Source organism: Lynx canadensis, chromosome A1 (assembly GCF_007474595.2).
Source record: "Lynx canadensis isolate LIC74 chromosome A1, mLynCan4.pri.v2, whole genome shotgun sequence".
NCBI classification, from domain to species: Eukaryota; Metazoa; Chordata; class Mammalia; order Carnivora; family Felidae; genus Lynx; species Lynx canadensis.
In genome coordinates, this window is record NC_044303.2 from 193,036,022 (window position 1) to 193,062,354 (window position 26,333).

At 38.8% G+C, this 26,333-nt stretch overlaps 1 protein-coding gene across 1 annotated transcript in view; it reads left to right on the top strand.

The window, feature by feature from the left end:
- Window positions 1-26,333, top strand: part of GEMIN5 (gem nuclear organelle associated protein 5) — a 42,809-nt gene that overhangs the window by 6,332 nt on the left and 10,144 nt on the right. Inside the window, exons 6-23 of the mRNA XM_030328637.2 lie at window positions 140-272; window positions 1,176-1,341; window positions 2,296-2,508; window positions 3,415-3,500; window positions 6,105-6,187; window positions 7,637-7,773; window positions 9,342-9,415; window positions 10,094-10,275; window positions 13,586-13,725; window positions 14,612-14,783; window positions 17,050-17,277; window positions 18,304-18,417; window positions 18,876-18,998; window positions 20,290-20,385; window positions 20,798-20,935; window positions 21,925-22,072; window positions 25,455-25,574; window positions 26,002-26,212. Of these exons, the coding sequence (XP_030184497.1) occupies window positions 140-272; window positions 1,176-1,341; window positions 2,296-2,508; window positions 3,415-3,500; window positions 6,105-6,187; window positions 7,637-7,773; window positions 9,342-9,415; window positions 10,094-10,275; window positions 13,586-13,725; window positions 14,612-14,783; window positions 17,050-17,277; window positions 18,304-18,417; window positions 18,876-18,998; window positions 20,290-20,385; window positions 20,798-20,935; window positions 21,925-22,072; window positions 25,455-25,574; window positions 26,002-26,212 (2,564 nt within the window). The remainder of the gene's footprint in view (window positions 1-139; window positions 273-1,175; window positions 1,342-2,295; window positions 2,509-3,414; window positions 3,501-6,104; window positions 6,188-7,636; window positions 7,774-9,341; window positions 9,416-10,093; window positions 10,276-13,585; window positions 13,726-14,611; window positions 14,784-17,049; window positions 17,278-18,303; window positions 18,418-18,875; window positions 18,999-20,289; window positions 20,386-20,797; window positions 20,936-21,924; window positions 22,073-25,454; window positions 25,575-26,001; window positions 26,213-26,333) is intronic.

A 26,333-nucleotide genomic window follows, 5' to 3' on the forward strand; every position in this document is an offset into this window, starting at 1 on the left:
AACGTTTCCATGAGAAAATGAGGTCTGCATTCTAAGTAACCAAACTAACAAACTTTTAAACTGTACTGTGAACTGCTGGGGACTTCGCATGTGTGTTTTCACTGACTTGAGCACCCACCGACTTTCTTTCCATCTGCAGGGGTGATGGTTTTGAAATTGCCCTTTCTGAAGAGAAGAGGAGGGGGTATAGACCCAACTATTAAAGAACGCCTTTGGTTGACACTCCATTGGCCCAAGGATCAACCAACACAGCTGGTATCCAGCTGTTTTGGGTAAGTTTTTCTGGTCATGCCCTCTCTGACCTATTTTGTTTTCCTCTCTAGCTTCTTGAGGAATTCCTAGGCTCCTCTTTCTAGACATAGAAGATGGAAAAGGCAAGGGCTAAGGCTTATACTGTGACAGGCCATTTGTAATGGAAAAATCATGGGACAGATACCTGTGTTGTCTACTTACAGTGCTGAAAAAAGACCAAATACGTATAGCCTGGTAATTAAGAGCATGGACTCCAAAGTCAGACCAAATTGCATTTCCAAATCAGTCTCTTACCTTCTATGTGTTCATGAGTGTGACCCTTCGAACTTCAGTTATATCATGTGTAAAAGAGGGAGCTTAGAGAATTCCCATCTCTTTGGATGATTATAGCCATTCATTGAACAGAATTTAGTGAGTACTACCTTCTAGTTGTTTGAGGTAATAAGTGAATTTAGCAGATAAAGGCCCTGATTTCAAATGAAATGGTACAGGGAAAGCAGATAAAAATCCCCCCCTAAAATGCTGGTCATGGCCCTACTCTCCCACACCATCCCAAAAAAGAGAGAGTATAGTATGTGTTTAAGCTTTGGGGCTGTGCAAATTATGGTGGCATTTTACTATTAAAACTGTTAGGAAAATCTGTTCCAGAGGAAGTGCAGCACATTGACGGGGTTCAAAATAAGGTAAGAACCAGAGTTGCTCTGTCTCAAGCAACTAGGTTCCCTTCCCCATAGACAGTGACACCTTGTTTTTTTGTGTGTTCTTTCTGAGCTGTTCTGTGCACATTTCAGAATATGCAATTTTTTTCTCCTTAAAAGAACAACTGATAGAAATTATTTGGCAACTGAGGGCCCACACTCTCCCCACATCTCTTGTTTCCAGATTGCTTGTGAAAGAGAACTAGTGCTTGTTTTTCCTCACAGAGGTGAGCTGTTGCTGTGGGATCTCACTCAGTCCTGGAGACGGAAATATACCCTCTTTAGTGCTTCATCAGAAGGGCAGAATCATTCAAGAATTGTGTTTAACTTATGCCCTTTACAAACGGAGGACGACAAACAGCTGCTGCTTTCCACATCAATGGATAGAGATGTAAGCACTGCTTAGTTTGCATTCACCATTGTAGGGCCCGTGATTTAGGAATTGGATAGGATCAGAGGGCTTTTCAAACCATCCATCAGTTCTCACGCCCCGCCTTACACCCCCACGCCCAGCCCAATCTCAGAGTTACTGTTACTGTTACTGACCAGAGCTAACTGTGGGAGCAGCAGAGAGTTAGGGGAAAGGTGAGAAACCACCAAGATGCCTTTTTGTTAGAGCAGCTATGGTGAAAGATCGTAGATGTGTCCAGGGAAGGATGCATGAGACCATCATGCTTTGGCTTTAAAATATTCTTGTCTATAGTTAAGGTAGCAGAACCATCTGCTCTTGATGAAATCTCCAAGAGAGAATTGGCTATATTTAAGAATCTGTGACTTCATTGTTTTGCAGTTAGGCTAGGCTTATTTGATAGACTTTGTTTTCTCCCAAACCTCTCTGTTAAATGAGTGAAGATTAAAAATGTAGCATTTCTCCTTCCCCTGGGGATAAGATATTTTGCTTTTTGAGATAGCCCCTCTCATTTTCCCACTGTCCTGAGACCATCTTCATTCTTAGTTAGGATTTGCTAAATGAGATTACCAATGCTGTAGTACAGTACAGTGGAAAGGCTGCTGGACTCTGGGAAATGAGCGGCCTGGATCTGGTTTATTCATTTACCCTGAATTCACTTAACATCTCTGGGAATGAATATATTCTAAGATCCCTTTGGGCCTACAATTTATTACTTTTTCTTTTCCTAAGAGATACTTTTCCTACTACCTATTAGAATAAATTATATTTGTATATTATAATATATATTCTTTATATGTTTTTATTATATATTCTTTATATTACCCATTCTTTGAGTCCATCCTGTTTGAGATGTTGATTCTTTTTCCTGTTTTTCTGATTTTTTTTTTTTTTTTTTTTTTTTTACATTTAAACCCTAACCCTGGATATTTTTAGGTAAAATGTTGGGACATGGCCACCCTAGAGTGCTGCTGGTCCCTGCCTTCCCTTGGTGGATTTGCCTACAGCCTGGCTTTCTCTCCTGTGGACATGGGCTGTTTGGCCATAGGCGTTGGAGATGGTATGATCCGCGTATGGAATACACTCTCCATAAAGAACAACTATGATGTGAAAAATTTTTGGCAGGGGGTCAAGTCCAAGGTTACAGCGGTAAGGATGATTTCTTTGAGCTCTCTTGAACTTTTTTTCAAATAAGTAGTTGTTTTAGTAAGAAATTTGGAATAACCTGCATGTGCACTCACAGAAAATACATAAAGTTATAAACACATAATAAACAGTATCACACTATTAAAAATGATAATGTGGCTCTTTATTTGATGTGGAAAGATGTTGATGTTTCATGAAAAATGAAAATTACTAAACATGGAATGCAGGTTACACAACAATATGTATAATTTTTTTGTTTTTCTCCAAAGTGATACCTCTGTTGTGGCTCTTTAGTCTAAAAGCAGTAAATGTTTGTGGTTAAAAAGAAGACCATACAGAATTGTCATAGCACTATAGTGTTCACCTGAAACTAATGCAACATTGTATGTCAATTATACTTTAGTAAAAAAAAAAAAATTGTACCAATTAAAAGGGAAAAAAAGAAAACCAAACAGTATAGTAGGAAGCAAAATATTTTCCTACTCTCCACTCCATGCTCCCACTTTCATTATCCAGAGAAGCACTGTTGACAACCTGTGATATATCTTTCCAAATTTTATTATTAACAGGATCTTATTTTCTAAACTATTCTGGAATCTTTTATCCCCACTCAACAGTGTTTCATACACATCATTTAAATATTTGAGCCTATTTTTTTTTCAACTGTATATATTTAACTTTATTCATAAAAAATATCTAGCAAGATATAAAATGGGCAGTGCGGTGTTTTGAACAAGTGAGATTACCAGTGACTTTCACATTGTTTTTAATACTTTGTTTCTTTTAAATAATGAGAATTTGTTACTTTTTAAATTAGGAGACACCAAGAGTGAAAGTGTTCCATTTGGATGCTCAAAAGATAACCTAAGGGCTCCCTTAACAGTATGCCGCTTCCCTCATGTTTTCTAGCTGTGCTGGCACCCAACCAAGGAAGGCTGTTTAGCTTTTGGAACTGATGATGGAAAAGTGGGATTGTATGACACCTACTCCAACAAGTAAGACATAAAAGATTGTTTAGCCCATTGACCATAATGTAGATGATAGAGTTAATTTTGATTCATAAACCTGGGTATATGTCGGAATTGGCCTGGGAAACATCTTTCAGATTCTGGCTCTGAGTCTGAGGCTTACAGCTTGGAATTTGATTTTTAAAAAATGTTTCAGGTGGTGGTTCAGCCTGTCTGACCTATGGTTACCACTAAAATAAACCATTGGTTTATTTTTTCCCTCAGCTTTTCTTAACAAAAGTTCTCAGGCATCCATGAACATTGAAAGCATAGTACAAAGAACATCTCTGCCTTCCATCTAGATTCACCAACTGTTAACAGTTTGCCATACTTGCCTTATTTTTGCACACTTAAAATTAACAGTAATTCCATAATATCTAATATCCAGTCGATGTACAGATTTCCTCAATTGAGCCAAAAATCCTTTTCCTAGCTATTTTTTTTTTTTTTTTTCAAATTCATTTTTAGTTTGGGTTCACACACTGCATTTTGTTAGGTCTCTTTAGTCTCTCTTATTCTAAAATACCACCCCCACTTCTTTCATAACATTTGCCTTTTCAGGCAAATCTTTTCAGTTTGAAGATTCTGGGTAAGTTTTTTTGTAGAATATTTTACATTTTGGTCTTTGTGTTGACTTCTAACTCATTTCAGTATTCCTTATATGTCCTGTAAACTAGAAGTTATGTATTGAGCTTCATCGTCCATTCTGGTTGTCCTTAGCCAAGGGGACTACTGGGATATGCTGTCAGTGTAAAATGCATGCCAGAGTTCAGAGATAGTCCCTCCCCCGCCTCCAAATTAAAATGTCTCAGTAATTATTTTGATTATATTTTAAAAGATAATACTTCTGTATATTGAGCTAAATAAAATACATTATTAAAATTGAATTTCACTTATTTCTTTTGCTTCTGTTAATGTGGCTACAAGAAAGTTTTAAGATGCCTATGTGGTTCATACATAAAACTCACATTATGCAACTATTGAACACAGTTATCTAGATGCTTGAGTAGATTCCATACCTGCACCGTTCAGTTTGATAGCCACATGTGGCTATTTACAGTTAAAAGAACTAAAATTTAATAAAATGAGAAGTTCAGTTCCTTGGTCTCATGAGCCACATTTCAAGTGCACAAGGCCCAGTGCTTACTGAGCAGCACTGTTCTAGACCAGGGATTGGGGAGCCATGGCTCATGAATTAAGAATGGTTCTACCTTTTTAAATTATTGGGAAAATATTAAAGAATATTTCACCACATGAAAATTAAATAAAATTCAGATTTCAGTGTCCATAAACAAAGCTCTTATTGGAACCCGGCCACACTCATTTGTTTACACCTTATCGGAGCCTGCTTTCACACTACCAGAGCAGGGTGGGGGAGTTATGACAGAGACCTCAAGGCTCAAAAAGCCTTAGATATTTACTGTCTGTCCTTTTACAGGGTAAGTTTGCCTACCTGTTCCAGATCATTCATTTCTAAGTAAGAATTATTTACTATACTCAGAGTTAACCTTTTTAGATGCAATTTTGAGGTACACATGTGAACCTACATGCACTTAGTTACCTGCATTCTTTCGTTCTGCAGCTGGTTAACTCCACTTTCAATTCTCAAAAAATAATACACTATTGCAAAGAGGCATGTAAGAAAATAAAACTATATGTCATCACAAAACCGACTAATTCTATGAAATTACTATCTTCTGGTTATTATGAGGTGTGTAGTAGAAGGAAGGGTGCTGCCCTAGATACACTATTAGGCATTCAGCCACAGATACTTACTCTGTTTCTTTCAGCCCAGAGAAATTGGGGTTTATTGTCCAGAATGGCAACAACAAATGTGCCAGAAACATAGAAATAAATAAGTCAGCAGCTAGTTTTGTCATAGGTTCTGGATTCCTGGAATTCTCAAATCCTACAAAGAATACAGTTTACAGTAAAGGTAACAGCCACACTGCCCATTACTGACACCTCACATGTCATTAATCACCACAGCCTTCAAAATTACCCTCAAGAGCAAGTTTTCTTACAAAAACTTTAAAACTGAACTATTCTAAAATCTTGTCTTAGTTTAAGAATATGATATTAATGACAGGGTAAGCCTAAAATGACTTCTAGTCTTTTATCTGAAGGGGAGATGGGTTATATTTATATGATGACTGTATATGCTTAGCAGTAACCTTAGTTCTGGGCTGACTAGTTTGCATTTTCTGCCTTGTTCAGTATTTCTCCAGTTGTGATAGCCTTTACAGTGCTTATAACTACAGTAATATTAGAATACGTGACATTTAAGTAAAGTGGGCAACTTGGAGAGATGGGGGGGAAAAGTTATTACAAACTGGCCAGATTTGGGGGGGGGATAATATTTTTTTCTGGGTAAAGTGTGTTTGGGACTTTATCATTTTGGTAGTAGATATCATTACATGGTATATTATTGAAGTGTTGGCTTCTCTACAATCAGCTATTTGGAGAAGGATGCTGTTAAATTGCTTTTCTCTAACATCAGCAACTAATAAGGGAGGTTTTAGAAAAAGATGGGTCTGTTTTTCCACTGTGTCTTCTGTTTAAATCTTTCTTTGTAATCCCCCTTCCCTCCAGACCGCCACAGATTTCTAGCACGTATCATAAGAAGACTGTGTACACTCTAGCCTGGGGGCCACCACTGCCCCCCATTTCACTCGGTGAGTATCTGTGCCATTTTCTAGCAAACATGAGAGTATTCTCTTTCTTTTAATTTAATTGTAAGACACTCAAGCTGGAAAGTTATAAATATTCTAGTGCAGTGACTGCTTATGCAGACTACTGTGTCCCCAGGGGTCCATGAGGGCAGTCATAGCAGGTGATGTTAGAAATCATTCGCCCATATTAAGCATCCCCAAACTCTTAAGCATTATTTGGTCTCTTCTAGCTGAATTTTTCCATTGTGCATGTAGTTGTCTCATGTTGGCTCCTGGTATCCAACCTAAAATTTGTTCACCAAAATTTGCTATCACTTTTTAATTTGATCAGAATTAGAATATTATTTAACTATAGTAATGCAGTAATGATTATCTGTTTTCACCTATAGTTACAGCAAACTTAGAATTCCTGAAATGATCTCTTGTCTTTACTGTATTCTGACCCTTTCCCTCTTCTGGCTGCCCAGCCCTCTCTTTCTTATCCCTAAAGAGATAGGTCTTTCAGAGTATCTTTTAAAATAAGTGTATTCATGGGGTGCTTGGATGGCTCAGCTGGTCTAGCATCTGACTCTTCATTTCAGTTCAGGTCCTGATCTCACAGTTCATGGGAGCCCATGTCGAGCTTCACGCTGACAGTACAGAGCCTGCGTGGGATTCTCCCTCTGCCCCTCTCCCACTCATGCATGCACTCCCTCCCTCCCTCTCTCTTTCAAAATAAATAAACTTAAAAAAAAAAATCAGTCAGTGTATTCAGATGTATTTGGTTAACTTTTCTTAACCAGCTATAATGAAACATCTGTCCATTTCCATAGTAATTGCACTACACAGAGAGGATAATGGAAGTCATGAGAACTCAAGCAGCCCCGTAGTTGTAGTTCATTCCTTCATTCATTTAACAACTGTTTATTGGATTCTTGATTTGCACCAGGCATAGTTCTAGCAGTAGTGAAAATAAAACTTGTCCTTACAGAAACCAACAAGAACCACTGTTTGCTTGTTAAAGGTCAACAAGAAGATTGCCATAATACATAAAGAAATCATTGCTCTGAGGACAGCTTGTGACTTCCTATAACTTAGAGTTAGTCATAGGAAAGCCTGCAGCTCCATATATTTAAATGCCCAAAGAGTAGGGTGCTCATTTCTGAAACAAAAGGCAAATTCTCATAAACACTGAGAACATGTTTTTTGACCCCAACTTTGGCACCCGTACTATTTGAATGGCAGAAGAGTGTTTAAAGCAGATCTGTTACATTAGAAATATTAGTTTAGATTTAGTGTCTTTTTACTTCTCCCAACAACTGTGTTAATATACAAAGAACAGTGACTTTATTCTGGTGTGTTAATATAATTCTTTTAAAACAACTCAGACTATGCTATACTTGTACTGTAGTAACCAGTAGTTAAGCTGCTGAATTGCAAAAATGATAAGCTTTCTTTTCTTACCTCATTTAGGAGGAGAAGGAGACAGACCTTCCCTTACTTTATACAGCTGTGGAGGGGAAGGGATTGTCTTACAGCATAACCCTTGGAAGCTTGGTGGAGAGGCCTATGACATCAACAAACTAATCAGGGACACCAATTCAATCAAAGTGAGTTCTTATGATGTAAAGTCTTCTCCAAGTCTCTACATCTTCTTGGTTTCCCATTTTGCATAATAAATGCCATTATTAAAGATATCCATTATGCTCACTCAGATTTCTTAGATGTTCTTAAGAGCTTCAGTGAATTTGTGATTTATAAAACATAATGTAGAAGTCTTTATACCTGAGTAAAGCAAGGAACTTAACCACAAAAAAAAAAAAAAGTTTGTCTCAATTGCCATGGTGATTTATGATAAACTTTCAGATTTTGGATATGAAGCATCCTTTTTAGGCCAGCTACTTCCTCCAGAGTGAGACCTTGGTAAAGATAACTATAATATGGTGGCCAAGTGTGGCTAGAAGGTATTTTGCTCAAGACAGAATTGCCATTTTAATTTTCCATTTTTTAGTGAAATAATTAACACATTTACACAAAAATAATACAAATAATTCCCTTTTATCCTTGACCCAGATATCCACATTTAATCACTTTTGCCTTACCATTTTATCAACGTCAGAACTGTCTTTTGAAGTGAAATATGTTGAGAGTTCTTTTACTCTTTCAAATGAGTATTTTTATTGGTGCTCATTATTTTTGAATGGCTAGCATAAAAATTACATTTAGTCATAAACTGAATTATTTTTATTGACTATATCCCTTCATTAAATGTCTCAACATTAACATTCAGCAATGAATAAAAGAGACAAAATTCCTGTTCCTAATGAGCTTTTAGTTTTGTGGCAGTTGAATATATATACAAGGAAGGGTGCCTGGCTGGCTCAGTCAGTGGAGTATGTGACTCTTGATTTTGGGGATGTGGTTTCAAGCCCCATATTGGGTGTAGAGATTACTTAAAAGTAAAATCTTTAAAAAAAAAAAGAAAGAAACTTGGAATTCCTTCACGTGAATGGAAGCTGATGAAGCTGTTGGGCATACATGAGGTGGTCTAAAGAGACAAGTAAGAAAACAAGAGGGCCCAGTCAGCCTTGGGGAAAGACCAACAGAGTTATTAAAAAAAGGAACAGGAAAAGGGAAAGGAAAGAGAAAGAGAGGGAGGGGAGAGGAGGGAAGGGAAAGGAGAGGGAAAAGGAAAGGGAAAGGGAAAGGAAGGAAGAAAAGAAATAGAAATAGGAAGAAAACAAGGACATGTGTATGTGTGTATGTATGTATATGTATGTATATGTATAGACGTGTGTGTGTATATATATATAACATATAACATATATGTATATATGTTACTTATCTTGTTAAGGAGACATGACCCCCACGTTCTTAAAATGGACATGTTACACTCTCTGTTGTGGGATAAAAATTAAAAAGTTTATTTTACAAGGTTAGACACTGTAGACATTGGGTATTTACTAGCCTCTCTTGTTTGTCCCAATTAAGGAAATTACAATTTGAATATTTGCTCTTAGTAACTCTTTGGCTAATTATGTAGATTATGTACAAGTTGTAAAATTAGAACATTTTAAACTAGGGATTTTTTTTCTCATGCTGTCATCATTGATCTGTAAGATATGCAGAGAGAAGAACAGTGTGCTTTTAGTCAAGATTGGTTTGTTTTGCTTTCTAGTACAAATTGCCTGTACACACAGAGGTCAGCTGGAAAGCAGATGGCAAAATCATGGCCCTTGGCAACGAAGATGGGTATGTGTTTGTTTCTTAAAAAAACGAATTCAGAAAACTTTGTTTTTGTATGTATTACACATTTGATCAAAAGCTGACTAATGCCATCTATAGTTTTAGTTGGGGTAGTCTAGTTGAATATGATATTCTGATCTGTCCTTAATATCCTTGAATGATCTGGAAGCTCTTTGTATTTTTGAGAATGCAAAATAAGTTGGGTATTTTCAGTCTAAAGAAATGTTTGCCCATTCAGTGTTTCAGCTGTGTTATGCTTCACAAAATGTTGGTCTGCACTGAAATGCATAAATCGTCCTTCATTTTTTTAAACTAAGCCTGGGAAGAAATGGTTTTTGGACCTCACCATGCTCTTTCCAATGTTGATCCTAATTACATAGTCCTAATTTAGCCATTGGCTCATTAATTCTTTTAGCTTTTCCATAGCACCGTTTATTACAAGAGCCTGATAAACACAACTGCTGCCCAGAGATTGATGGGATTTTTTCAAAGCTGAATACATTTGTTTAAAAAAACAACTTTTTGTTTTTGGCTCTCTATAAGAGAGTGACCTCTGCAGTGATAGATAGGGTTATCCTATTCCATTTCACCTTTAGCTGAGTGATGGAATGAGGGAGATACTTGTTTGCATTAGATTGTAATTTGACCATCCATCTTTCTTGTCTCATGGGTTTGTGACTCCAGATCAATAGAAATATTTCAAGTTCCCAACCTGAAACTGATATGTACCATCCAGCAGCATCACAAGCTTGTGAATACCATTAGCTGGCATCATGAGCACGGCAGTCAGCCGGAGCTGAGCTATCTGATGGCCTCTGGGTCCAACAATGCGGTCATTTATGTGCACAACCTGAAGGCTGTCATAGGTAACTTTGCTTTCTTACATCCTGGGGCCATATGTGTTCAGCTATTCTGCATTCCAAGTTTTGTACCTTTTTACTTATTTTTTGGTATTAAAATGTTATTCTTATTGTTGCTTCTGCTTTCAAAAGTAATATATTCATCTTACTTATAAGACAAAAATTTCAAACATGACAAAAAGGTTAACTTAAAAAATGAAGTTCCTCCCATAATAACATCCCTCAGTCATAACCAGCATGATTAGTTTGCTGAATGTTTTCTCCAGTTTTTTTTTCAGTATTGTTACTGCTGGGCACCTGGGTGGCTCAGTCTGTTAAACCTCCAACTTTGGCTCAGGTCATGATTTCGCAGTTCATGGGTTCATGCCCCGTGTTGGGCTCTGTGCTGACAGCTCAGAGCCGGGAGCCTTCTTCGGGTTCTGTGTCTCCCTCTCTCCATGCCCCTCCCCTGCTCGCTTGTGGTGTCTCTCTCTCTCTCTCTCAAAAATAAACAAACATTTTAAAAAGTTTTTTAGTAAAATAAAAATAAAAAAAATAATAGAGTATTGTTATTGCTAAGTGGCTCCAAAAAGATTGTGCCAGTTTATACCCTCTTCCTTCAGTGTTTGAGTATTTTACACACACATCCCATTCCCATGTTTGACTGTATCTAATTCTCATGGTCCTGTGAGGTAGACTGTGTTAGCCACATTTTCCTGATGTTTAAATTGAGGCCCAGAGAAGTTAGCTTAACTTCCTAAAGTCCCATAGCTAGTGTGGAGGGGAGCCTAGATTCAAGCCTGATTGCAGAACCTATGTGTTCTGGTAAGTACTATTCCTGCCTAGCAGGTTGATCTTTTTCACATTTCCATGACTTATTCCTTAAGGAGTCTTTGACCCTTCTCAGCACCCACAAAAACCATAATAGGTGGTTAGAAGAGCCCTTTTTTTTAATACAAAAGAAGTGCGATTACTTCTTTCCTAATATGAAGAAATTATAATCTGACACTGTGCTGTTTGAAGAGTAGTGCCAAGTATGTGCTGTGAAAATAGTGAAAACAGTTGACATTTTCATTTTCTCTAGAATTTCCAGTAGTTTTCTGAGAATCCTTATCTGTAACAACAAAAAATGATTCTAGCAGCGGTTCTCTCAAGTTAAAAGCAAATGGAAAACTATTATAGACAGATTTTCCTAACAATAAGTAGTAGACAGTGTGTAACTAATGAGCATGATATGTTAGAAAGCTTATCCTGGTCTTTATCATTATTATCGGGATGCCAAGTTAAGCATCCACTTCGGCTGAGGGCATTGACTTAATTCCTCAGAGCAATGCAGATCTTTGTCTACTTTAACACTAATATCTTAGCTTGTTTTTTATTTTTTATCTACTGAATAATAGAACAAGAAAAAAAGTTGGCCAGAATCAATATCCCTTTCAGACTGGGAACTCTCATACTCTTGTTCAAACGTTCAACAGCTATTAACATTTTGTCATATTTGCTTGGTTTTTGTTTTTGTTTTGTTTCATTTTGTTTTGTTTTGTTTTGTTTTTTGCTTTAAATATTTCTTTCAGGGAGAGGACCCCACACTCCTACTCAGTTAAGGGAAGCATTTTTACAGCCTTAAGGTCTTTTATTTTTTTTATATTTACCATGCCATGAATTCATATGGAATGGGTTCCAGCAACTCAGACTCCTTTCCGCTGGTCCTCACAGAGTGTGCTTCTCTGGGTGGGGCAGGCTGGTGCTTCAGTTGAACCCAAGTACCTTTCTCCTTGGCTTCTTACTTTTTCTGATCATTTTCCTTCACTGCTTCAGGAAGCTATCTTGGCTCTTCGAGTGCTTTATATGCTCAATACATACATTAGTTCTCTTGGCAAGAATCTTGTCCTTGTTTGTTTACAATAATGCCAAAAGCATGCTGGGTAACACCATAGGCTCTTCCAGTTTTGCCATGGTAAAATTTGTGTGGCATTCCTTTTTGAACAGTGCCTATTCCCTTGATGTCCACAGTATCACTTTTCTTGTAGATTAACATGTATGTGGCCAAAGGAACAACTCCAAGTTTTCTAAAAGGCATAGGGAACATACAGCGAGTACCTCTCGTCTTTCCCTTTGTGTTGGTCCTTGTGGCAAATTATTAGAAAATGGCAGTTCTGGCTGAAAGGGATAATTGCTGCTTGGTTCTCTATGTGTCTGTGTATGTACTTTTCCCAAACCTTTTGTGTTGAATGCGTCATTCTCTCCATGTCCCTTAATATTTGTGTATTTTGTAAGAATAAGGATATTCCCTTACAATCCACAATTCCACTATCAACTTGAGTTAATTTAACAATATACAATGGCTTAATCTATCATCCATATTCTAGTTTTGTTGATTGATCCAATAATATCCTTTATATCTAGAATAGTTTCTCAGCCCTTTTTCATTTTTAAACTGTATTTATTTTTGAGATAGCACACGCGTGAGCAAGGGAGGGGCAGAGAGAGAGAGGACAAGGAGAATCCCAAGCAGGCTCCACACTCAGCATGGAGCCCAATGAGGGGCTCAATCTCATGACCATGAGTCAAAATTAAGAATCGGATGCTCAATCGAGCCACCCAGGCGCAAAGTCCAACATGAGGCTTGGTCTCAGGAGCTGAGAGATCATGACCTGAGCCAAAATCAAGAGTCAGATGCTTAACTGACTGGACTACCCAGGAGCCCTACAGCCATTTTGTTTTTAATCTTTGAAGAATATTGCCCTGTTATTTTGTAGATGCCCCCTTAATCTGGTGTTTTTCTTTTTTTAAATTTTTTTTTTTCTTCCAACGTTTATTTTATTTTTAAGACAGAGAGAGACAGAGCATGAACGGGGGAGGGGCAGAGAGAGAGGGAGACACAGAATCAGAAACAGGCTCCAGGCTCTGAGCCATCAGCCCAGAGCCTGACGCGGGGCTCGAACTCCCGGACCGCGAGATCGTGACCTGGCTGAAGTCGGACGCTTAACCGACTGCGCCACCCAGGCGCCCCAATCTGGTGTTTTTCTTATAGATTCAGATTATATATCTTTAGTTACCATAAAAGTGATGATACATCCTCCTTGGTACCATATGCAAAAGGTATTATTTTCACTTTGGTGGCTTTTGAAAAGACAAAATGACAGCTAACAATGCAGTAAACCCATATGCCAAGCACTGTGGACATGCCCACAGTCTTAACCAATAAATAACATTGCCTGCTGAAAGTCATCTAGAAAGCATATGGCAAAATCTTGACTCTCCACAATAATACCTTCCTCTGGGTCTTTTTGTTGTTGGCTGTTGGTAGAAATGTCATCTTTCCCTTGTCTCTTAGAGAGCAATCCTGAATCTCCAGTGACCATTACAGAGCCCTACCGGACCCTGTCAGGGCACACAGCCAAGATTACCAGTGTGGCATGGAGCCCACATCATGATGGAAGGCTGGTATCTGCTTCCTACGATGGTACAGCTCAGGTACTATTGTGTTCTTGATTCTGTGGGTTCCTCACCACATACTCTAATTTGAACTCTTTCCTCTTTTCCCCCAGTTGTGTACATTCTTTTCCTCACCATTATCTTGTACAGAAAGGGATATTCTGAGCTCTAGAAAACATCCCACATATCTGGGACTTTGGCAGGCTAAGATTGTTTTTTGGGGGGTTTTGGGGTTTTTTTTTTTTACTTAGATGAAAGGGAAAGTATTGATAGGGAACTAGCTAAATTCTAGTATCTTTTAAGATTTCATTCTTACTGTCATAAGATGGGCTAAATTGATGTGAGAAGTACCTGTTCCTGTCTTAAACACAAAATGGCTATAAATCATGAACAATTTTTTTAATAATAAATTGTAAGTCAGAAATCTTCAGGTTGGAAGAAATAAAAGTGAGATGCCAAGCCTGAGCTATGAGATAGGACTTTCAGATATCAGAACCAGAATAGACATTAGTAACTAGAGAGCTAATAATCTCTGTGATGGATGTCAGTCTCTGTTGAGTTGTAATTGAGTTATCTGCACAAACCAAGAAGCCATGAAGGGCTGCCCTCTGTGAAATGGAGACTGGAGTAATTCAAGAAACAGTAAGGAAATTGATCATTTGCCAAGAAATGGGGCAGAAGAATCACCTGCAAAAAATTAGAACTGTAAGCATGGACTACACATGCAGCTGTGAGTTCTGAATTAGAATTCTCATGACACAGGAAATACGATTTCTGAAATTTGAACACCTAAGAGGAAATAATAAGTCATAAGACTAAACAAGAGTACACAGATTTGTTTAAATCTTTTTAAATTTATACCTGCTCCCCAAAGCAATAGAATAACCAAAAATTATCTATGCTGTCATGTGGCTTTTGGTTTTAGGTGTGGGATACTCTCAGAGAAGAGCCTCTGTGCAACTTCCGAGGACATCGAGGTCGACTGCTTTGTGTGGCATGGTCCCCACTGGATCCAGACTGCATCTACTCAGGGGCAGATGACTTCTGTGTGTACAAATGGCTCACTCCCATGCAAGAACATTCTCGGCCTCCTCAAGGTCAGTCAGAACTGGGAGCCCATAAATGCTTGCCTACTTCCCTTTCTCCCTACCTCAGTAACTAAGTTGATCAGGCTCAAGCAAAGAGGACATTCATGTAGGGCTCTGTAATGGTCACTGGAGATTCAGGATTGCTCTCTAAGGTGGCAGCAACACCATGGCACGGGTTGCTTTCCTAATCAAGGAAGGCAGCCATGAGGGGCCTAAGGACAACATCCAAATAGTGTCGAGTAGACCTATGCCCACATCTTGGTTTCTAGATAGCATTCTCTGTTAAGAGAGACTAACCAGGGCTTCTTGGAGAAATGGCTAATTTCAGGTTGAGGCAGGAAAAATACAAGATGGGCCTGGCACATCATCCAATGCCACAAAGGAAGGAAATGTCCAAAGAACTGAGATCTGTCAAGAGGACAAAGAAGCCAGCTTGCAGGGGCTCCCACTAACCAAATCTGAGACAGTCTGAACTTGAAAATAATGAACAGAAGAACTCCCTGGCTAGCAAAGATTAACTGATACCAGTTATATATTAAACAACTAAAAATGTGCCTAAATAAATGAAATGATCTATCCACATGATGATTTGTAAAAAAAAAAAAAAAAAAATGCTCATGGTAGCTTTATCTGTAATGAACACAAACTGGAAACAACCCACATGTCAATTGGCACAGTAAATACACTGGTATATCCCTACAGTGGAATTATCAGTACTGTACTATCAGTACAGTAGTTATCAGTAACTACTGATAAACATAGCAAAATGTGTGAATCCCAAAAAAATGTTCCACTGAACAAAAGATGCCAGGCACAAAAGAATGCATGCTATGTAATTCTAATGTACAGTCAGAAACACAAGTATCTACAATATGAAATTCTAAAAAGGCAAAACTATAGTGACAGCAGATGAGTGACTGCCTGGGACTCAGGAAGGGGGTGCATCTTACTGCAAAGAGGCATGAGGAAATGAGATAATGGAAATATTTTATTCGCAGTGGTGAGTTACATGACTATACATCTGTCAAAACTCATCGAAGTATTAAAAAGTGGGTATATTGTGTTAAACTATACCTCAATAAAGACGACTTAAAAAGCAAGGGATAAATGCTTTAAAACTTAAAAAATAAATAAATAGTAATGGATTAAAACTAACTAGGGGGCACCTGCCTGTCTCAGTCGGTTAAGCATCTGACTCTTGATTTAGGCTCAGGTCACGATCTCACAGTTCATGAGTTTGAGCGCCGCGTCGGGCTCTGCACTGATCACGCAGAGCCTGCTTAGGAATCTCTCCCTCTCTCTCTGCTCCTCCCCTGCTCATTGTTGCTGTCTAAAAATAAACAAATGAACTTAAAAATTAAAGAAAAATAGGAATCCATGAGTCCCTATTGGGAGGGGTGGGGAATGAAGGTCTAAATAAACGGGGAAACAAAAGCTCTTTACAGAATGCCAACTAATGAATGTAGAATGAATGATGGAATTAGAAAATTACCATTCAGCCATCATAGTAACAGTTTTTTGTCAAGAAACATCGGTGGATAGTAAAACTAGTGGACGCAAACTTATTAATTACAAAGGGAAAATAAGTTTTCAGGGAGAAACCTGCCCCCTTAATCTAGTGATGGAAGTAAACAAATAATGAGACAAGTAGAAACTATGTGCTACCCACTGTGTTACATTGACAGCATCACTCCTATGCATTCCAACCCCAAATGTAAAACCTAAATTTAATCATAGCAGACATCAGGCGGTGGGGGAAATCAACAAAATAACAGCCCTGTAATCTTAAAAGTTTCAAGTCATGCAAATTAACAGGAAAACGAGCCTCCTCCAGACTGAAGGAAACTAGAGAGATGTAACAAGCAAGTTCATCATGTAATCTTGGATTGATTCCTTTTGCCATAAAAGACATTCTTGGTACAACTGGCAGAACTTGAATACAGTCTGTGGAGTAGACAGTAGTAATGCATCGATGTTAATTTCCTGATTTTCTTGGTTGTGTTGTGGTAATGTAGGAGAATGTCCCTGTGTGTAGGATACACACTATAAGTATTCAAGGATAATTGGGCATCATATTCATGGTTTAATGAAATCCTAAAAGGGTTTGGTATGGTTAACTTTTTGATACTCTAACTCTAAAAATTCATGGGGAAGGAAGAGAAGTGGTGAGAATACTATCAAAAAAAAGAGTGAGGACGTTTTAGAGATTGTCTCCTAGAGTGCTTTTAACCAAGAATCTGTACTTTACCTTTTGTCTTAATCGCGATACCTCTAGGTAAGAAAAGTATTGAATTAGAGAAAAAAAGGCTCTCTCAACCTAAGCCAAAGCCCAAAAAGAAGAAAAAGCCCACCTCGAGAGCTCCTGTAAAGCAGGATGTGTATGACGGAAATGAAGACGAGAGCATCAGGGAGAGCTCGGGACCTGTTGAGAACGGTCTGTCGGACCAGGAGGGTGAGGAGGAAGCCCGGGAGCCAGAGCTACCCAGTAGCATCATCTCAGTGGGTATGTGGCCAAATCCTGTGTTTCGTGGACTCTCTAGGACTTGATAGTCATGACCAGGAAACTAAGCCAGGTCCTTACTCAGTTTGAAATTTCTCTGTCTCTGACCTATGTATTGTCCCATCTCTGTAACTTAAACTGTATCTTTGGTGCCGTTAGAAACTCCATTCATTTCTTAAAAGGTTATCTTAAGCCTCTAAACCCCTTTGAAGTGGTAAAGTGGATCTGGTGGAAGACTGGGATCGAAATAGTGAAGGTCTTTAGAAAAAACTTCTTAGCACCTTGGGCAGGATAAGACTGTGGGGCAAAGTGAAACCAGGGCAGTTTACTCATAGAAACTGACATGGGAAAAGTTTTCACAGTATCACATCTAGCCACAGTTATTGAAAGAAACCACTGCCCCTTACCAGCATCTGACCTAGAAGCTACCGCCACCCTGGGAAAAGGTTAGGAAAATAAAGAGCTAAAGGCTTAATGGATTTATTTTTTTAGGCTCATCAAAACACCTTTATATCACAAAATGGTTGTACAAAATGTTCTTTACCCCTGTAGACCAGCCGCTGGGTTGTTGTTTTTTTTTTTTTTTTCCCCAGCTGGGCTTTTTTTTAAAGTTCATGGTTGTGTGTGCTCAGGACTGTGACTCCATATCATATACCCTTAATAATTTCTATTAGTAAAGTTGTTCCTTGTTTGTGTAATTAAATATATACACTTAATACTTTGTTACCTAAATATGTAACAAGTCTTTTGTCATCTGAGCAAGGTTTCAGAATTCCTGGGCCTATGGTATAAAGTTGTGGCAGCTGGAAACTTACAATTTCTCCTGAGATCAATCAGTCAAAGTTCTAAGACTTAGACATTTTGTGAGGTGGGAAAAGGGAGACTACCCATGTTTCCTTTTGAAAGTATTTTATCTCATGTTATGGAATACATAAATAATATTAAGCCTGGTTTAGTTCTTAATCATTAAAAAGAACTAGACTCTATATTGTTCTCCTCCAAACTTTTTCTTTATCTCCTATGATACAGCTTCTAGAGAACCAGTTACCTGCACTCCGGTTTCCATAGGTTTTGAAAAGTCAAAAATCACTGTTAACAACAAAGTCACAATACTGAAAAAGGAGCCACCTAAAGAGAAGTCAGGTTGGTGTCTAATGGTTAAAGTATTTTGTTAAAGCATCCTCAAATATTACATGCAACTGAAAACAGTCAAAAATGTTTGGTTTTTATTGTTGTTGGTTGGTTATTAGGATTTTTGTTTGTTTCTTGGGTTTTAAATGTTTGTGTTTTGATTATTTCAATTTTGGGTCATGCTTTTAAACATTTTTAACACTTAAACAATTTTAAACATTTTTTTAACGTTTTCATGAGGAAGTGTCATTTTGCAACTGTTGATAATGCTTCACAGGGGTTCACAGGGGCGTGTTGTGTGTGTTGTACACACTGCCCCCAGCTAACTTAACCTGAAAGCTTCTTCATAAGTAGCAAATTTTCTGATGACCGGCATTATCCCTCCAGTAGGTTACAATCGCACAATGGCCATCCCGTTTGTGATTCTGATCAGCTCTTCTTAGACCATCTATATTTTTATTACATTTCAGAATCCATAACCAAGAAGCGAAAAGCTCGTTCCATGCTTCCACTGACTACCAGCCTGGACCACAGGTCTAAAGAGGAGCTTCATCAGGACTGTCTGGTATTAGCAACGGCAAAACACTCCAAAGGTACAAAAATACACTCCCTTGGCCCATCCATAGTCTTCTGGGAACTAGCACATAAGAGGCGCTTGCTTGTATATTTGTTGAATGAATGAGCACACAAATGTCTAGAGTTGTGTATATTTCTAAATTCTTTTCCAACCTTCCATCCCCCCCATGGCCCCACCGCCAGGCTCCCCCGTGCCTTTGCAATGTAGTGCTCTGGCTTATTGTTCTAAATCCAGTTGTCACCAACCATCTATGTGCCGGAATTGGTATGATGGCTTAAATACCTCAGCATGAATCAACTCCTTCAACTACTTTTCCCCCAGGAAAACAGTATCTTCAATTAGAAAAAAAGAGTATTTCCTTGTTGGAAATATACCCATAATATGGCAGTTCCTTTTTTTGGATTTGGTGGAAGTTTTTGTTATAGAAAGTTTTTTTTATTTTACTTTTGCAAAGCTCTCATTTAAGGCCCATTATTTTGATATTTGAACAGCTATATTTTTTTGAATTTTACATGTTGAAAATAGATACACATGATAAAATGAAATTCTGAGCTTCAAAAAGAATGTAAATCCCCATCCCACCCCGATACCCAATCCTCACTGACCACACTGTTAACAGTTTTTGTCTCTCTCCAGAAATATTTTATGCTCTTCTTACATACATAAGCCTCTTTTGGGGACTTTATCTTGACTTCCTATAACTTACACACTTTATCATATAGCTTTACATTATTAACTTTACTGGAAAGTTACTCAGTTGACTTTTTAAAAACCAGAATGATTATTGAATCCCTTTGTGGTGGGTCCTAGTAAATGTTAAGGACATTTCTTGTTGGGATTTGAGGTTGGCCTTTTTTTTTTTTTTTTTTTTTTTTTTGAGGCAGAGGAGGGGCAGAGAAATAGGGAGAGAGAGAATCCCAAGTAGGTTCCACACTCAGCATGGAGCCCAGCGAGGGGCTCAATCTCACAACTGTGAGACCACTGCCTGAGCAGAAATTAAGAGTCAGACACTCAAATCGAGCCACCCAGGTGCCCCTGGGGCTAGCTTTTTACATCCTCTTTCACCCCTTCCCCATCTTTATTTGAGCAAACTGCAGACTAAATTGTCTCACTGGATTTTGCCAAGGCTGAGCTTTAACACAGTGTTTTCATGTTTTGCTACCCTTGTAACCAGGAGGGGTCTCTGTTAGGGTAAACAAGGGCACAGGACTTCTCTTCACTGTCTGAAATGGGTCGTCTGGACACACATTTGGAAGTAATTGGACAGAAAACAGTAACCTCATTTTCTTGTCTTTTTGAATTCGCAGAGCTAAATGAGGACGTGTCTGCTGATCTTGAGGAAAGATTTCACCTGGGACTTTTCACAGACAGGACTGCCCTGTACAGAATGATTGAGGTTGAAGGTGAGGCAAGTCCAGTCAACATAACCCAGTCTGTCTCCATGCTTCCCTAATACTTTGTACACACCTGTTTTATGGCTGCCATCCTGTGGCATCATACTGGTTGGTTTTACATTTCAACTAACTAGGTTTTGAGTTCCCCAATCTGCATATTCCCATATACCCCTTGCATCTCTCATAGGACCCTAAACATACAGTGTTCACTCTGAGTGTAAGTGAAAATGAGTGGGTGGACAAGGGACTGAGTGGGCTTTAAACCACATTATGAACACTCTGAGAGATGACTCACCCATCAGCCAGCAACAACATATTACAGGAATTTGTTCCCCTCTTTTCATCCTGACTTTCCTTCTCTTAAAGTCTGTGCAGACAGGTTTCTGAAACATCTTCCCAACATTATGTCTCCTCCAAACAGGAAAGGGTCACTTGGAGAATGGCCACCCTGAGTTATTTCACCAGCTCATGCTTTGGAAAGGAGATCTAAAAGGTGTTCTTCAGACGGCAGCGGAAAGGGGGGAGCTGACAGACAGTCTTGTGGCTATGGCACCAGTTGGTATGTTCTTCTCGACAAAAGGGCTGTCATCTTGAAGATAAGTCCACTAAAGATGGACACTCTCTTGCAGGACAATTTGGCCATGTCTAAAAACTTTAACTCCGCAATTCTAGGTGTTGGAAATTAACTGTACTCACACGTGCAAAATGACAAGTATACAGGCACTGTCATTACAGCAGTGTTTGTCATAGCAAAAGACCACAGGAACCTCTCTGTCCATCAGTAAGAGACTGGCTAAATCTCATACCTCTACAGTAGAATCTCTTGGGAAAAATTAGGCAGCTCTTTGCATTCTAGTATGGAATGAAGCTCCAAAAGCGTAGTAGGGAGAAGACTCAAGATGTTGATACATGACAATATTTACTACTCTGTCATTTATATTTGTCTTCACATAGTATTTCAAAAAGGTTTCAAAAGAAATTAGAAATAATGGTTGTCTCTAGGCAAAGAAATTTGGATGAGTTTGGGTGGGAGGACACCAGAATAACAAGGTAAATTATGCCATGCCCAGTTTTTTAACTTTATTCAAGTATACTTTAAAAAAAAAAAAGAAGTACACAGGTTATGATGGCACAAACTGAATACACCCTTGTAACCAGCACCATATCAAGAAGTATAACACTGCCAGAAAGCACCTAGGAAGCTTCACTCATGCTCCTGTTCATTCAGTCTCCACACACCCCAACAAGGCTAATCACTGCCCTGACTTCCATATTCTCTTGTACCTTTTGAATTTTGCATTATTTTTTATGTGTTAGCTAATCAAAGAGAAAAAAATTTATGTTTCAAAACATGGGTATAGGGCGAGTAAATGAAGCAGATAATCTGTAATGATAACTGAATTCAGAGTATCTAAATGCTCTACTTAGTGCAGTGACTAAAACCAAGGTGTTTTCATTCCAAATGTAGATTCTTTTTTTCCTTACCCCTGCTGCTGCTTATTCAACCGTCATTTTTTTTTTTTTTTTTTTTTTTTTTTTTTTTTTTAGCTGGCTACCATGTGTGGCTGTGGGCCGTGGAAGCTTTTGCCAAACAGCTGTGTTTTCAAGATCAGTACGTTAAGGCTGCCTCTCACCTCCTTTCTATCCACAAAGTATATGAAGCTGTAGAGCTGCTCAGGTCAAACCACTTCTACAGGTTTGTAGGACCCTACAGTTGAACCACCAGTTGGGCACAGTGTGGAATTAATCTGCTGACCGGTGCCACTTAACGATAACCAGCAGAAATCTTGGTTGTAATTAAACATTACAGACGTACAGAAATACATGCACACTAGCCTAACAAACACCAGTGTACCCACTACCCATACTTAACAAGCGTTAACTTCGATCAGTATTTGCCACTGATCTTTTTCAGAATTTCTTTATCCCTAAAGTTGCAAACATAGAGAAACCGTGTAATACAAAAGAGATGGGATCTTGTCAGCCACCCCAAAAGCTCCCCATGTCCCCGACTGTTGTTGTTTTTAAGTATAACACTCCAGATTTGACTGAATTGCCTTTCTCCAGTTCTGTCCTCATCCTTTCTCTAAGAAGCAACCATTCTGCTGAGATTGGTTTGAATCCTTCCTCTCCAAGTTACTACACTTTCACTATAATACATTTGTAAGTAATGACAAACAAAAGGAGTAAAATATTTCTTATAAATAGCATACAGGTTTTTTTTTTATCCATTCTGATGGTTTCTGTCTTTTAATTGGAATGGTTAGGCCATTTACATTGAATATAAATATTGGTGCAATTAAAATTTACCATCTTGCTATTTTGCTTTCTTTTGGATTACTTGAATATTTTCTTATCTCCAATCCTGGCTTATTAGCTATACTCTATTTTATGGTTGCTTTAGGGTTGATGATGATTAGCATGTTTTTTTAATTTTTAAGTTTATTTATTTATATTGAGAGAGAGAGAGAGAGAGAGAGAGAGAGAGAGAGAATATCCCAAGCAGGCTCCACACCATTAGCACAGAGCCCAACGTGGGGCTCAGACCCACAAACCATGAGATCGTGACCTGATCTGAAACCAAGAGTCAGGCATTTAACTGACTGAGCCACCCAGGCGCCCCACGATTAGCGTTTTTAATTTTCACAGTTTACTTTCAACTAATATTGTCCTACATCTTATATAAAACTTATTTCTTTCCTTCCCTCCTGTCCTTTCTGCTACTTACTTGTCATATATTTGACATGTTATAGCCCCACATTACAGTGTTAGAATTTTTGCTTTAACCTGTCATCTTTTTAAATAACTTTTTAACTTTAAAACTTTTTTTAGGGGCGCCTGGGTGGCGCAGTCGGTTAAGCGTCCGACTTCAGCCAGGTCACGATCTCGCGGTCCGTCAGTTCGAGCCCCGCCTCAGGCTCTGGGCTGATGGCTCAGAGCCTGGAGCCTGTTTCCGATTGTGTGTCTCCCTCTCTCTCTGCGCCTCCCCCGTTCATGCTCTGTCTCTCTCTGTCCCAAAAATAAATGTTGAAAAAAAAAAAATTAAAAAAAAAAAAACAAAACTTTTTTTATATCACCCACATACTTATTTCTAGCATTTTTCATTCTCTTACGTAGGTCCAACGTTCCAACTGCTATCAATTCCTTCTTCACCTGAACAAGAATTTCATTTTTTTTGTAGTGTGATTCTTCTGGTGACCAATTCCATCAGCTTTTGTTTGTCTATAAAAGTCTTTAATTTTGCCTTCATTTTAAAGGATCTTTCTCTGGGGGTAGAATTCTAGATTGGCAGTTTTTGTCTTTCAGGGCTTCAGAGATGACTGTTTACTCTTACATTGTTCTTGACTTGACTGCATCTATTCCCATCTTTGTTATATAGGAACTGTCATTTTTTTCTCACTGTTTTTAGAACTTTCTCCATCACTGATTTTCAGCCATTTGATGTGATGGCTTTGGTGAGACTTTGTCTTTTTCCTGTTTTGGTTTGTCTTCCTCTGAAGGGTGTTGAACTCTGTTTTAGTGAGCACTAAAGTTGCTAATAGAACAGCTTGATCTTTTCATGGCTTGTTTTTAAGGTTTCTTAGAACAGGTTTAGAGAAATCTTTTTTTGTTTTTTTAAGTTTATTTATTTTGAGAGAGAGAGTGCGCAGGAGAGGCAAAGAGAGAATCCCAAGCAGGCTCCTTACTGTCAGCGTAGAACCCAACGTGGGGCTTGAACTCACGAACCGTGAAATCATGACCCGAGCCAAAATCAAGAGTTGGACACCTAACCGACCGAGCCACCCAGAGAAATCTATATTCTAGAATTAGTTTGTCCTTCTACCTTCTGGTGTCTTTATTGAATGCCTGTGTGTTCAACAAATCAGAACTCAAATGTCTGGCTGGTCAAAACACTGAAGTCCCCTATGCCCTGAGTGAACTCTGGGAATTATTCAGCTTATAATTCCCTGATTGTTCTTTATGCAGCCTTAAGGAATGTCCTACACATGCATGGCTTTGTGTTTAGCCAAAGACTCATGAGATCCCCAAACAGAGTTCTGTAGGGCTTCCCCTGGATAGCTTCTTCCTTCCTATTATCCTGCCCCTCATATTCCAATTATTTTGTCTCTCCTCCACTCAGTAAGACTGCTGGGGCTCTGCTGGGTTCTCTATAGGAAAATGGCTATTAGGAGGTTCCCTTCTCTCGGGGATAACAATCCTGAGCTGCATGGATCCAATGTCTGAAAACAGTTGTTTCATACATATTTTGTCTAGTTTAGTGGCAGGAGGGTAAGTCTGGTAAGTTGATGTCTCAAAATACTTCTTAAACATTGCTCTGCATAGATCACCTTAATCTAAAATACTTTTATTCTAGCTACAACTTTATGTTGGCTACAACTCAGAAGTTGTAGGTCAGTTGAAAATATTAGCTCACTGAATTATACAGATACTCCAGATGTTAACACATTTCATTATAAAATATCCAGAAACATTCACATTCTTAAATATCACCATCAGTCTCTTCAGAAAAGTCTTTAGCATTTGGGAAGCTATCTAGCCCACAGTGGCAGGCATAGATTTTCTAAAATTCTCGTTTTCACTTGAAAGCTCAAAATTTATCATTGGCAAAAATACTATTGGTTGTCAAGTGACAGACTTGGGGATCCCCAGGAATCCACAGACCACACGTTAAGAACTGCTGACCCAGGTGAAGAATTGAGCTCAGCATGTGGTTTTAACTTCCCACGTGGGGTGCCTGGGTGGCTCAGTCGATTGAGCGTCCGACTTTGGCTGGTCAGGTCATGATCTCACGGTTCATGGTTTCAAGCCCCGAGTTGGGCTCTGTGCTGAGCTCGGAGCCTGGAGCCTGCTTCAGCTTCTGTGTCTCCCTCTCTCTCTGCCCCTCCCCTGCTCACGCTGTCTCTCTCTGACTCTCAAAAATAAATAAATGTAAAAAAAAAAAAAAAATTTAACTTCCCACATAGTGCAGGAAAATGGTTTTGTACAGGAAGTTGGAACAGTATAAACAACACAAGAGGGACAGTTTATCCTATCTTCCAGCCTTTTCAAATTGGCTTTTTATCTGTTCTGGCCTCTAGGGAAGCTATTGCAGTTGCCAAGGCCCGACTGCGCCCAGAAGACCCGATCCTGAAGGACCTGTACCTCACCTGGGGAGCCATCCTGGAAAAAGACGGCCATTATGCTGTGGCCGCCAAATGGTAAGCTGGAGGGAACAGGCATGTACCCAAACATCGAAGAGCTGTGATGCAGAAGAGCAGGACGAGAGTAGTAAGTTTAGAGGGGGAGGTAAAGTGACTAGAAAACAAAAAGCCTTATGTGTATTAAACCTAGCTTCATAAGATTCATCGTCCTTGAATGAATCCTTTATATAAACCACCTCCCTTATATAAATCACCATAACTACTGAAGAAACCTCAGTAGCAGACTCAGAAATTCCACCTTTCTCTAGTAATGTCTTTACTATCAAATAAGGAAACTGGGAGAGAATAAAAACTCTATTTGGGTTCAGTTCAGCAAATGTATGTCCTTACCCTGTAGGATGCTGCCACTCATTCTCTATGTTGAGATGGAAGAGGGTATAGGAGATCTGTTCATGACACTTTTGGGTTTTTGTTTGTATTACAGCTATTTAGGGGCTGCTTCTGCTTATGATGCAGCCAAAGTTTTATCCAAGAAGGGAGACGCAGCATCACTTAAAACAGCTGCAGAACTGGCTTCAATTGTAGGAGAGAATGAGTTGTCCTCTTCCCTGGCTCTCAGATGTGCCCAAGAGCTGCTTTTGGCCAGGAACTGGGTGGGAGCCCAGGAAGCACTGAAGCTACATGAAAGTCTAAAGGTCAGTCTGTTCTTGTATCTCCAGATATTTAAGAGGGAAAGGCCACAAGTCCTTTTCTAGTCAAATTCCAAATGAATAACCCAGTTGCACAGCTGTCCCAGTTTGGCAGGTACCCTTAGAA